This window comes from Scyliorhinus torazame, chromosome 19 (genome assembly GCF_047496885.1).
Source record: "Scyliorhinus torazame isolate Kashiwa2021f chromosome 19, sScyTor2.1, whole genome shotgun sequence".
NCBI lineage: Eukaryota > Metazoa > Chordata > Chondrichthyes > Carcharhiniformes > Scyliorhinidae > Scyliorhinus > Scyliorhinus torazame.
In genome coordinates this window covers 80,237,673-80,252,242 of record NC_092725.1, presented here as the reverse complement: position 1 = coordinate 80,252,242, position 14,570 = coordinate 80,237,673, and the positions used below count along the sequence as shown (strand labels likewise).

Here is a 14,570-nt window from a genome sequence, read left to right as displayed (position 1 = left end):
GGCAGGGTCTGCAGAGTGGCAGGGTCTGCAGAGTGGCAGGGTCTGCAGAGTGGCAGGGTCTGCAGAGTGGCAGGGTCTGCAGAGTGGCAGGGTCTGCAGAGTGGCAGGGTCTGCAGAGTGGCAGGGTCTGCAGAGTGGCAGGGTCTGCAGAGTGGCAGGGTCTGCAGAGTGGCAGGGTCTGCAGAGTGGCAGGGTCTGCAGAGTGGCAGGGTCTGCAGAGTGGCAGGGTCTGCAGAGTGGCAGGGTCTGCAGAGTGGCAGGGTCTGCAGAGTGGCAGGGTCTGCAGAGTGGCAGGGTCTGCAGAGTGGCAGGGTCTGCAGAGTGGCAGGGTCTGCAGAGTGGCAGGGTCTGCAGAGTGGCAGGGTCTGCAGAGTGGCAGGGTCTGCAGAGTGGCAGGGTCTGCAGAGTGGCAGGGTCTGCAGAGTGGCAGGGTCTGCAGAGTGGCAGGGTCTGCAGAGTGGCAGGGTCTGCAGAGTGGCAGGGTCTGCAGAGTGGCAGGGTCTGCAGAGTGGCAGGGTCTGCAGAGTGGCAGGGTCTGCAGAGTGGCAGGGTCTGCAGAGTGGCAGGGTCTGCAGAGTGGCAGGGTCTGCAGAGTGGCAGGGTCTGCAGAGTGGCAGGGTCTGCAGAGTGGCAGGGTCTGCAGAGTGGCAGGGTCTGCAGAGTGGCAGGGTCTGCAGAGTGGCAGGGTCTGCAGAGTGGCAGGGTCTGCAGAGTGGCAGGGTCTGCAGAGTGGCAGGGTCTGCAGAGTGGCAGGGTCTGCAGAGTGGCAGGGTCTGCAGAGTGGCAGGGTCTGCAGAGTGGCAGGGTCTGCAGAGTGGCAGGGTCTGCAGAGTGGCAGGGTCTGCAGAGTGGCAGGGTCTGCAGAGTGGCAGGGTCTGCAGAGTGGCAGGGTCTGCAGAGTGGCAGGGTCTGCAGAGTGGCAGGGGATTGTGAGGGGGAGCAGGGAGCACTGGACGTCCTGTTGTTGTTTGCATCGGACCCGTTGGGGAGTATGGGTAGGGTCATGGGAATATTGGAGAGATTTGGGGCCTTCTCTGGGCAGAAGTTAAATCTCAGGAAGAGGGAGGTGTTCCTGGTGAATGTAGCGGGACAGGGGGCACCAACTTCGGGATTTTGCCATTTAGGATAGCTAGGGAAAGGTTCAGGTACTTGGGATTCAGATGATTAGGGAATGGGCTACGATGCACACGTGGAATTTGACAACGGTGGTAGAGGAAATGAGGGAGGGATTCTAAGAGATGGGATACATTACACCGGACACTGGCAGGGAGGGTGCAGGTGGTAAAAATTAAGAAATATAAAGTAACTATTTTTGCAATCCCCAAACCTTTCATCAACCAACAATTGAAATACTCTAATGCTATTTAATGGGTCAAACATCATTTAAAATTATACATAATACTAGTAAAACAACGTTATAACATAAATTTACATTTTGTACTTACATCCAACAAGTCAGATGCATGTTTCACAATTGAGTTCACTTGATTCAACTCTGAGCTTGGAGTGTTGCACTGTTTTTCTTGAAATGACATCAGGTCTCTTACTCCTTCCCTCCGATTCCTTAAGCCGGAGCTTAGGTCCTCGTCTAACCGTGGGCCTTCCAGTTTGTCAATAATGTAGAGTTGTTCTTTAAACATTAACTGGTGTTTTTTTTTGTTCAGAAATGTAGTTGATTTTAAAAGCCTGTTTAAAAAAAAGTAGATAAATTAATTTTCTATTCTGCATTCTTATTACAAGCTAATAGTATACCAGTATTGAGAAAATGCTTATGTTAATAAAAACGTCTCAGACATTTTATCAGTGTAATGAAGGGATCCAAACTATTAAATGAGTTTAGTTCATTGCCTGATTTTTTAAAAATCTCACTTCTCAAACTTCCTCTCCGAAAGGAATCGATTTTGCTGCAGTACAGCTCCATTGTGTGAAAAGCCATCTGGTACTTTGCCATATTTTAGGTGTAAACCTACAGTTCAGCAGATTGGTGCACCATTGGGCAGCACGGTAGCATGGTGGTTAGCACAATTGCTTCACAGCTCCAGGGTCCCAGGTTCGATTCCCAGCTTGGGTCACTGTCTGCGTGGAGTCTGCACGTTCTCCCCATGTGCGCGTGGGTTTCCTCCGGGGGCTCCGGTTTCCTCCCAGTCCAAAGATGTGCAGGTTAGGTGGATTGGCCATGCTAAATTGCCCTTAGTGTCCAAAATTGCCCTTAGTGTTGGGTGGGGTTACTGGGTTATGGGGTAGGGTGGAGGTGTGGACTTAGGTAGGGTGCTCTTTCAAAGAGCCGGTGCAGACTCGATGGGCTGAATGGCCTCCTTCTGCACTGTAAATTCTATGATTGGAAGGCATTACATATTCTTTCACTACTTTCTAACAGGGGTCATTCGATCGAAATAAGGAACTAGTCTGCTTATTTTCCTCCCGTCTATCGCAGAAACAGTTAAGCTAAATTTGGCATCCCGTAAGAGATCAGGTTCCTCACATTGTCTGGGAATCAAACCTAGGACCTACAATCAACATGCCTTTCCATTACACTGGAAAGAAAACAAGGAAAGGACGACAAGTCACAAACACACCGAAAGAGGAACCAATCACAAACTCCCAACTGCTGTTTAAGCAAAGATCTGCCTCCAAGTGCTATTAAACGTAATTTCTACTCGCAAATACCACTAATTACCAACTATCGTCCTTCCCTTACCGCCTTGATGTGTATTCTCAACTTTTAAATGGTACAGAATAGAAAATGAATACATGGGTAACAATATAATACACAAAAGCCATTGATGCATTTTTGTACTTGGGAGTAATAGACAGTGGTGACTCAAACCGCAAAATATCAGTAAAAATACCAATACCAGAATACAATTTAATAAACATGAAATTTGTCAGCAAAACAGTGACCCTATGTTACTCTCAATTAGGCACCACATCCGTACTCTTCGAGAAACAACAAATCTTTTGCCTCACTAAGCAACACTATAAAAAGGAATAGCAATATTAGAAATCTTGCATTTGCACAAACTACCCATCACCTATCCATTATAAATCCTAACATCACCATTAAAAATAGGAACTAATTCCATAAACTTTTTTTAAAATATTTTTATTATCCATAAACATTTATAGTAATTTATACATAAACCAGTTTCAATGGGAATCCCTGTTTAACAGTCCCCACAACATACAAGCCTCCCACCATATTGCATGTTTTTGCCTGCATTTAAGTTTAATTTCACTATCACTTTCTTTTTTTCTTTTTTAAATGTAAATAACTTATTTTCAATATTTATGCCGCCTGCTCCTAATCTTCCATTTCACTTGTCTTTAACAATTATTTCAAATTTTTGTACAATGTACATCTGGCCTTTCTCCTGCCCCACTTTCAACAACACCAATTCCATTTAAGCCCTTACTGTTCATACTGTTTTTCAGAAAAAGCTTTGTTCCAGCTGGCTCTTTACACAAAACCTACCCAAGGCCTCCAGTTCCATTCTGCTCCTTCTCACTCAAATACTACAGCCCATTCACTGCTGGCTATTTCCTTAAAATCTTTCAGAAAGAAAAAAATCACTCATGCAGCCTTGTCTAAACCTGATCCTGACACCTCTGGAAAAAATGTTTTAAAAATTCACTCTCAATCCCCACTTTAAGAAAATACAAGGGATGATATCATCATAGATTCACAAAATGTTGTATCTGTGGAAAAAATACCCTCAAAATGCACAAATTAAACATGCTCTGTGTTCACACTAATAAAAACTTTAAATCTAGCCCAGTCATGAACCAGACTCTTCCTCACTCCAACGAGAAATGCAAATTTAAAATGTTGTCTTGCTGTTTACACTTTAGCCAGGTATCTTCCTACTTCCCCGTATACTGCTTATATTTCAAATGCAACATTGTTCAACCTGGAGGATAAAATTGCAGTCTTACTCCAAAGTGTGCTACTTGATGAATTTTAAACCTTTCTTTTACAAGCCCTATTCCCTCCTCTGCAACATTAATTTCAACTGTTTGCTGTTCCCGTAACACACCCATACCCACCATCACAGCTTCCGAAATCAGATCGGCTTTCCTGAAAGTGAACCCTCGGAAGGAGACGGGTCCGGACGGGATCCCTGGTCGCGCACGAAGAGCCTGCGCGGACCAGCTGGCAGATGTGTTCGCGGACATCTTTAACCTGCCCCTACTCCGCTCAAAGGACCCCACCTTCTTCAAGAAGACCACCATCATACCAGTGCCAAAGAAGACAGGCAACGTGCCTCAATGACTACCATCCGGTGGCCGACCTCAGTCGTAATGAAGTGCTTCGAGAGGTTGGTCATGAAGCACATCATCTCCATATTCCCAGAACGCCTTGATCCACTGCAATTCGCATACCGCCGCAACCGGTCCACAGCAGACGCCATCTCCCTGGCCCTACACCCATGCCTAGAGCATCTCGATGACAAGGACTCCTACATGAGGCACCTATTTATTGACTACAGCTCTGCCTTCAAGACCATAATCCCAGCCAAGCTCATATCAAATGTCCAAAACTAAGACTTGGCTTCTCACTCTGCAACTGTATCCTCGACTTTCTAACACACAGACCACAATCACCAAGAATAAACAACACCACCTCCACAATAGTACTCAATACCAGGGTCCGGCAAGGCTGTGTATTTAGCCCCCTACTCTACACCCTGAACACACATGACTGCGTGGCAAAACTTGGTTCCAACTCCATCTACAAGTTTGCTGACAATACGACCATAGTGGGCTGGATCTCGAATAACGACGAGTCAGAATACAGGAGGGAGATTGAGAACCTAGTGGAATGGTGCAGTGACAGACCTTGGGATTTCTGTGCACTTGCAGTTTGGGAGTGGGCTGCCATGCGCAGTTCTGCATCTTTATGATCTTCGGGCCCAGGGCAAGCCCCATGCCTGCACAAAGAGAAAAAACGGTTTCGAAAAACCTGGATCAGTGACCAGATGCGAAGCGCCATGAAAGACTAGTGTCCCAGGCAGGTAACAGGGAAGAGGTCCCCAAAGGAAGTCATGGTTAAGGGACAAAGACAGGGAACAGAAACAGGTCCCCATTAATCTGCTTGGCATGGCCGAAGATCTGAAGTTGTGCCGGTATTTGATGAGCATAGGACATGGATGAAACCCTACAAGGTGGGCCATCATCGAATATATCCAAGTTGGAGAGAATTTCAATGTAAGATCTTTGAAGGTGAAGATTGAAAACCCTCGAGCGAGCCGGAGTTGACACCTAGTGTTACGGACATCTAGGTGGGTTAAGAAATACATGGAATAAATTCAGTTACTTGTCATTTATTGTTAAGTGTGGTGTGGTACCTTGTGGCTTTCTTCGCTGAGCAAATGTCTTGAATCTCTAATTTGTTTTGTTTTTTAAATACATTTTATTCAAATTTGTATCAAAGTAGGTTACAGCAAATAAACACCCCGGGAAACATTGTTCCCAACAATCAACTATACAGTTTGTACAGATTTTTCTCCTTTTTCACCCCTCCCTTCCCATCACCCCCCACCCCCCTGCGACAAACAGCTCCTCAAACACGGTCACAAACATCCCCCACCTTTTCTCAAACTCCCCTGCTGAGCCTCTTAACTCATACTTTATCTTCTCTAACCGCAGGAAGTCATGCAGGTCACCCAACCATGCTGCTAGTGGAGATGCCGACCGCCACTCCAGCAAAATTTGTTGCCGTGCAATCAGAGAGGCGAAGGCCAAGACACCGGCCTTCCTCATCTCCATGAGCTCCGGCTTCTCTGAAACCCCAAATATCGCCACCAAAGGGTCCGGGTCCACTCCTTCCTCCACTATCCTGGCTAAGACAGCGAACACTCCCGCCCAGAATCTTCCCAATTTTTCACAACCCCAAAACATGATTCGCTGGCCCCCGCCCACACCTCGCACACTTATCGGCTACCTCCTGAAAGAACCCACTCATTCTCACCCGAGTTATATGCACCCTGTGCACCACCTTAAACTGTATCAGGCTCATCCTTGCACAAGAGGAGGTCCCGTTTACCCTTCACAGTGCCTCACTCCATACTCCCCAATTGAACTCCATTAGCACAGGGCTAATTCGCTGGCTTTGAAAGCAGACCAAGGTAGGCCAGCAGCACGGTTCAATTCCCGTACCAGCCTCCCTGAACAGGCGCCGGAATGTGGTGACTAGGGGCTTTTCACAGTAACTTAATTTGAAGCCTACTTGTGACAATAAGCAATTTTCATTTTTCATTCATTCAACTCCGCTTCCCATTTCTCCTTGATCTTCACCACCCGCTCCCCTCCCTGTTCCCCCAGCCACTTATATATATCCCCAATTCTTCCCTCCCCGTCCACATCCGGAAGCAGCAGTCACTCTAGTAGGGTGTATCCCAGCATTCTAGGGAACCCCTTCCAAACCTTTCGTGCAAAGTCCCTAACCTGTAGATACTGAACTCACTACCCCTCGGCAGCTCTACTCTCTTCCTTAGCTCCTCCAGACTGGCGAACCCTTCCTCCAAATACAAATCCCTCACCTTGACCAGCCCCACTTCCCTTCCACCTCCTGTATACACAATCCATCCACCCCGGCTCAAACCCATGATTCTCGCACAGCGGCTTTAGCACCGACATCCCTTCCACCCTAAAACGCCTCCCCGCAGCTGATTCCATATCTTCACTGTGGACTGCACCACTGGGCTCCCTTAATATCTACTCGGAGCCATTGGCAATGCTGCCGTCACCATAGCCCTCAAACTAGACCCCTTACAAGTTTCTCCCTCCATCCTAACCCACTCTACCCCTTCTCCTTCCCACCACTGCCACACCTTGTCCACATTCATTGTCCAATAATAATGAAACAGGTTTGGCAACGCCAACCCCTCCCCCTGCTGCCTCTGCAGCAGGGTCCTCCCCACCCTCGGCACCTTCCCCGCTCATACAAAGTCAGAGATGATTGTGTCCACTTTCCGAAAAAGGCCTTTGGTATAAAGATCGGGAGAGCCTGAAAGATAAACAAGAACCTCAGCAGAATATTCATTTTCACCACTTGGACCCTCCCCGCCAACATTAAGTGCAGTGTATCCCACCTCTTATGATCATCCCTGGCCTCCTCCACCAGTTTTGTTAAGTTCCACTTATGGAGCCCCGTTCAGTCCCTCGGTGCCTGAATCCCCCAAGTGCCTGAATCCCCCAAGTGCCTGAATCCCCCAAGTGCCTGAATCCCCCAAGTGCCTGAATCCCCCAAGTGCCTGAATCCCCCAAGTGCCTGAATCCCCCAAGTGCCTGAATCCCCCAAGTGCCTGAATCCCCCAAGTGCCTGAATCCCCCAAGTGCCTGAATCCCCCAAGTGCCTGAATCCCCCAAGTGCCTGAATCCCCCAAGTGCCTGAATCCCCCAAGTGCCTGAATCCCCCAAGTGCCTGAATCCCCCAAGTGCCTGAATCCCCCAAGTGCCTGAATCCCCCAAGTGCCTGAATCCCCCAAGTGCCTGAATCCCCCAAGTGCCTGAATCCCCCAAGTGCCTGAATCCCCCAAGTGCCTGAACCTATCCCTCGCTATCGTAAATGGCATCCCCCCTAAATTAGCCCACTGTGCCAGCTCATTCACCGGGAATACCTCGCTTTTCCCTACATTCAGCTTGTATCCAGAGAACCCTCCAAACCTCCCCAACAGGCCCATAATCCTTCCCATACTCTCCAACGGATCCGTAACATACAGCAAGAGGTCATGGGCATAGAGCGACACCTGATGCTCCCTCTGTCACTGCATTATCCCCTGCCACTCTGCCAACCCCGAGAGCCATCGCCAATGGCTCTATGGCCAGCGCAAACAGCAGCGGCGACAGCGGGCTCTCCTGCCTCGTACCCCTGTGTAAGTTAAAGCTTTGTGAACTCGTATCATTTGTCCTCACCCTTGCTCTTGGCGCCACATACAGCAACTGCACCCAATGCACAAATCTCGGTCCAAACCCAAACCTTCCCAAAGCTTCGAACAAGGGCTGGTTTAGCACAGGGCTAAATAGCTGGCTTTTAAAGCAGACCCAGGCATGCCAGCAGCGCGGTTCAATTCCGGTACCAACCTCCCCGAACATGCGCCGGAATGTGGCGACGAGGGGCTTTTCACAGTAACTTCATTTGAAGCGTACCTGTGACAATAAGCGATTTTCATTCATTTCATGTACTGCCACTCCACCCGATCAGATGCTTTCTCACATCCATGGACATCACCACCTCCGGTACCAGAGCTCTCGACGCATTCATCACCAGATTCAACAGCTGTCTTATATTACTCGCGAGCTGCCTGCCCTTCACGAAGCTTGCTTGGATCTTCTGCAACCACCCCCGAGACACAATCCTCCATCCTCCCCGCCAACAACTTAGCCAATACTTTCACATCCATGTTCAATAGTGATATGGTCTATATGACCCACATTCCACCAGATCCTTCCCTTTTTGGGGGATTAGTGTGATCACTGCCTGCTTCAGCGACTCCAGCAACTCCCCCTTCTGCATTGCTTCATTAAACGCCCCCAACAGATGTGGTGCCAGGTCCGCCACAATTTCCTTATAAAATTCTGCCGGGTACCCATCTGGCCCAGGGGCCTTCCCCGACTTCATACCCGATACTATCCAGCACCTCCCTCTGCCCCAGGGACTCTTCCAACGCCTGCCTCTTTGCTTCCTCCACCTGGGAAAATTCCAGCTCATCAAGAAACCACCCCATGACCCCCTCCTCTCCTCCTGGGCCTGGCTCAAAGTCCCTGGTAATACTCTCTGAATGGCTCATTTATCTTCCCTGGCTCTGACACCACATCCCCAGCCCATATCTTCAATATTTCCCTGAACGCAGCCTGCCTCCGCAGCTGGTGCGCCAGCATGCGGCTCGCCTTCTCCCCATACTCTTATTGCACCCCTCTTGCCCTACGCCCTCCCCGTTGTCAGCCTGTCAAATTGCCCCTGTAACCTTTTCCTCCTCGCCAATCCCTCCACGGTGGGCATCTCGAATATTCCCTGTCCACCTCCACTATCTCGCTCACTAGACAGTCATGTTCCGCCCTCCTTTCCTTATTCGCACGAACCGTAAATGATAATTTCTCCCCGGACCACTGCCTTCAGTGCTTCCCAAAAAATGCCCGACGACACTTCCCCATTCTGATTTAGGGATTATATCACTAATCGCCAACCACACCTGATCACAAAAACCTCCATCCGCCAGCAACCCCAGAGTCAAACATCCACCCCGGCCTCTGCTCTCGTCCCGTACTGAACCGAATATCCAGCCAGTGGGGTGCATGGTCAGAGATAACTATCCCCTCATACTCTACCCCCTCCACCCCAAAAGAATCTCCCGACTCACTACAAAGTAATCAATCCTCGAATACACCTTAGATGTGTGAAAAGGAATACTCCCTTCCCCCTGGGTTCTGAAAGCGCCATGGATCCACCATACCCATCCTCTCCATAAACCCCCCCCCCCAGCTCCCTTGCCATTCGTACCCTACCCATCGACCTGGGGCTCAATCTATCCACCCTCAGCTCCAGGACACAGTTAACATCTCCTCCCATGATCAACTGGTACGTGGCCAAATCTGGGATTGCTGCCAGCAACCCACTCATAAATCCCACAATATCCCAATTTGGGGCACACACATTTACCAACACTACTGGTGCCCCTTCCAATACCCCACTCACAATCACATATCTCCCACCTGGATCCCTCACCTCCATCGCCATTGTTTTGCTCATTAGAATCGCCACACCCCTCGATGGGGCAGCACGGTAGCATTGTGGATAGCACAAATGCTTCACAGCTCCAGGGTCCCAGGTTCGATTACGGCTTGGGTCACTGTCTGTGCGGAGTCTGCACATCCTCCCAGTGTGTGCGTGGGTTTCCTCCGGGTGCTCCGGTTTCCTCCCACAGTCCAAAGACGTGCGGGTTAGGTGGATTGGCAATGCTAAATTGCCCATAGTGTCCAAAATTGCCCTTAGTGTAGGGTGGGGTTACTGGGTTATGGGGATAGGGTGGAGGTGTGGACCTTGGGTAGGGTGCTCTTTCCAAGAGCCGGTGCAGACTCGATGGGCCGAATGGCCTCCTTCTGCACTGTAAATTCTATGATCTATGATTTCAAATCAAACCCCGAGTGAAAAACCTGCCCGACCCATCCCTTCCTTAACCTAACCTGGTCCTTCACACGGAGGTGTGCCTCCTGCAAAAAGACAACCCCCGCTTTGAAGCTCCCGAGGTGCGCAAACACATACGACTTTTAACCGGCCTAGTCAGTCCCCGGATGTTCCACGTAACCAATCTTACCAGAGGCTTGCGCCTCCAATCCCCTCTACCATCATCTTCCCCACTTAACTCCTGCCCCTTTAATTGCACTCTGTATCTGGCCCATCCCAGATGGCCCCTTTCTTCACCCTTGACCATGTCATCTCTCACCCCCTGCCGCGTCGCAACCCCCCCTCCCCCGTCGCAACCCTCCCTCCCCCACCCACCTTTCCCCCTTCCCCTTCTTCTCCCACCCCCACGTCCTTCGCGCGCGCACACGCGCAAGCAAACAAACAGATGTTAAACGCAGAGTGCCATACAACAGATGGGGGGGGGGGGGGGGGGGGGGGGGATGGGAACATCCATCCCCACATAAACTTTTCACCCCTACAACGCCTTACAATCTCAACATTTAACAGAAACCGCCCCCCCCCTGAAAAAAAGGCGAAAATCCCCCAATCCCTACACCCACTTCAAACATGCTCCCAACCATTACATAGTGCCAGCACCCCGGTTCCCCCCAGTTTATGCTCCTTAATTGAAGTCTTAGGCCGTTTCTGGGGTCTCAAAATAATACTCCCGGCCTCCAAACAATCACCCATAAGTTCGCCGGGTAGAGCACCCCAAACCTGATCTGCCGCAGGTACAGCACCGCCTTGGCCTTGTTGAAACCTGCCCGTTTTGCCAACTCGGCTCGGATGTCCTGATAAATCCGGACGTTATTTCCCTCCCAGTCACAGCTACGCTTCTCCCTGGCCCACCGTAGAATTTTCTCTTTCTCCACAAATTTATGTAGTCTCACGATCACCGCCTGCCGCACCCCAGCTCTAGACTTTTGCCTCAGAGGCCTATGCACTCGGTCCACTTCAGGTGCTTTATCTAGCACCCCTTCTGCCACCGGTCCCGCCAGCATCCTCGAGACGTACATCGTGGCCCTCACACCTTCCACTCCTTCAGGCAGGTCCACTATTCGCAGGTTCTGCCTTCTCGAGTCATTCTCCTGCTCCTCCACCTTTGCCCTCAGCGTTTTACAAAGGTCTCCTAGGAGCCCCACCTCCGCCTCCAGGGCCACCACACGATCGCTGTGATCCGAGATCACTTCTTCAATCTCCCAAATCTGTGACCCCTGCACCTCCAAACACCTCTCCATCCGCTCCAAAGTACTCTGCAGGGGTGCCACAGCTTCTGCAATGGCCTTTGCATGATCCTCATGCATTTCTTTCCTCTGTTGATGGAATTCTTCCCTGATATAAGTCATCAGTCCTTTATCTGTGGCCTTACAGCTTGCCCCTCCCCCACCTGCATGCTGGAAGAGACTGTCTGTGAAGCACAAGACTGTTTCAACTACTCTCGCTGTTTTCTGTCGGGTCTGGTGATCAGAAGACATACCATTCCAAGGGTAAACTACTCTTCTAACATTCAGCTACGCCTTTTCATCAAAATTCCACCCGCATCTGGGTAAAAAGAGCCCTTTTCTGTGACTTTGAACAGGAACAGCCCTTTATGTGACCAATCACTTCATGGTCACAAGCGGAAGTCTTGAATCTCTTAATTTTATCTACTTAAAACAAAACGTTATTGGTTCCTAACCAGATCTTACCGACAACTTGGAGACCCTGACAAAAGATCACAATAGGTGTTTCAAGCTAATTAAATGTTAGTTATTTCAGGGTATGCAGTAGTATCATGGTTATACTAACTGGTAATCTAGAGGCCTGGTGTAATGATCCAGAGACCAAGTTCAAATCTCACCATGGCACATGCGGAATTTTAAGTTCTGTTAATGACTCCAGACACACAGCAATGTGGTTGACTCTTAAATGCCTTGTGAAAGCAAGACATTCAGTTCAAGGGGAAATTAGGGATGGGCAACAAACGCTGGCCTGGCCAACAACATCCACATCACACTGGAGAATCAAGGAAAATAAATCAAATAAATCTGGAATAAAAATTATAGTGTCAGTAATGATGAATAAATAATGAAGCTACTAGATTATTGTTCACTTTAGGGAAAGAAAGAGTGGGGAACCGGTGGAATTCGCCACCACATAAAACTGTGGAGCAAAGTCACTGAAAGTATTTAAGAAACAGATAGATTTTAAGATTTTAATGACATTATAGGGTGTGGGTAGAGAACAGCAGTATTGAGGATCAGTCGTGATCTCACTGATTGGCAGAGCTCACTCGAAGGGCTGAATGGCCTATTCCTGCACCTATTTTCTATGTTTGTAATAGGGTGAGGGTGGAGTTGCCTAGGACATCCCCAGGGTGCAGTCAATCCAACCCTTTTGAGCCCCAGGTTCAGCTAACCCTGTTCTTTAAAATATTTTTACTCTTTTTTCATATTTATCATCATATTTACACCCCCCAACAAATAATCAACAACAAATACTACAATGGTAATCCCCTGGCCATCAATCCCTTGTTGGCCAGCCCACCCACCCCCAAACAATTTAAATACAAAACACAAATGAAAAAGAATCAGCAATCCACCATCAACCCTTACATAATCAATAACTTATACATTCCAAACCCCCCACCCCCACAAATGTCCAATGTCATCCAATTCTTGAAAATGAATGATAAGCAAAGCCCATGAATTGCAGAACCCTTCCATCCTTCCCCTCAACTCGAACTTCACTTTCTCAAGCGTTAACAACTCCAGCAGGTCCCCCTGCAAAGCAGAGGCACAGGGCGGAGAAGCTGACCTCCATCCCAACAGGACCTGCCTTCAGATAATAAGCGAGGCGAAGGCCAAGACATCTGCCTCCACACCCTCTTCCAACCCCACCTGGTCCAACACCTGAATATGGCTTCTAGGGGATCTGATTCGAGTCTCACGTGCACCACCTTCGAGATTACCCTAAAGACCTCCCTCCAATACCCCTCCAGTTTTGGACAGGGCCACAACATATGTGATTTGCAGGACCCCCTCCCACAGCGTTCACAAACATCACCCCTCAAGAGTCAGCTCAGCCTCATTCTTGTGAGGTGCGCCCTATACACCACCTTCAACCATATCAGCCCCAACCTCACGCACTAAATTGCTGCATTCACCCTCTGGAGCATCACACCACAACCCCTCCACCATACCCACCCCCAACTCTTCCTCCCATTTTGCCTTAATCTCCTCCAGCGATACTTTATCTTCCCCCAGAATCACCGTCACCATCCTCTTCGCCATTCCCCCTGTCGTCAGTACCTCTTTCAACAGTGTGGGGGCTGGCACCACCGGAAAGCTCTGTACCTCCTTCCTGGCAAAATCTCAGACCTTCATATATCTAAACATCTCCCCCTGCCCCAACCCATATTTCTCCCCCAGCCTCACAAACTGGTTCCCCAGAAACAAATCCTTTAATACCCTAACTCCCCTCTCCTCCCATCTCTGAAAACTTCCCGCCCACTGCCCTGGTTCAGCTAACCCCTTTAGTCTCTAGAAGGGTTCCATGTCAGGGTTACGGCGAATCCATTGTGAAAGCAGCGATGGGTCTTCCTGGTTGGCAGAAACCTGATTCAAGTGGTCTAACAACAGCTAATGAACACAAGCTGTTGTTAGCCGAGTACTGCAACCTGCAGAAGGCAACCACAACCATTACAGTACCTTGCCAAGCATAACTATGAACTGATGCAAATTTTAAAAAAAGCCACAACAGCATTGAGGAGACCCCTTCAATCCAGGCGGTAATGCCTCGCTCAATATGGTTAGCCATGCGCTACAAATGACACCAGATCATCATCATGCAACTACGAGAATCCAAAAGATGATCAGCATTGGAACATGAAATATGAGAACTCGGTTATAACCTGGAAAATTGATGAATGCCAAGCATTAAATGGGCCGTTTGAAAGTCAATATTCTTGATGTGAGTGAAAAGAGCTGGGAAAATGCAAATAATTTTACACCACACGGCATCACATTCATCTACTCAGGAAGTCCAAAGCAAGAGAGCGATGTAGGAAATTTCTTAGATGAAGTTTCAAAATGTGTGCTGGGTTACTGGGATATCTCGAACAAAGTGATCTTATTTAAAATCAAACCCAACCTCACAATCTTGCCATCATCCAAGTCTAGCACCAACATCTTGACAGTAAAGAAAGAGGATGCTTACTGATCAATTCCATGAAACATACGCAGTGACAGGCATAGAAAATAGGAGGAGGTCATTCGGCCCTTCAAGCCTGTCCGCCATTCATTATGACCATGGCTGATCGTCAAGTTAAATACCCTGATCCCACCTTCCCCCTAATCTAATTCCTCCTCAAAACTACACAATTTTTGCCTCAACTATTTTTTTGTGG

General features: G+C 48.8%; 1 protein-coding gene across 1 annotated transcript in view; it reads right to left on the bottom strand.

Moving 5' to 3' along the window:
- The window catches only part of LOC140396251 (adiponectin receptor protein 2-like), a 113,079-nt gene that overhangs the window by 85,180 nt on the left and 13,329 nt on the right, over positions 1–14,570 (bottom strand). Inside the window, 1 exon segment of the mRNA XM_072484601.1 lies at positions 1,446–1,686. Coding sequence (XP_072340702.1) covers positions 1,446–1,640 — 195 coding nt within the window. The 5' untranslated portion in view covers positions 1,641–1,686.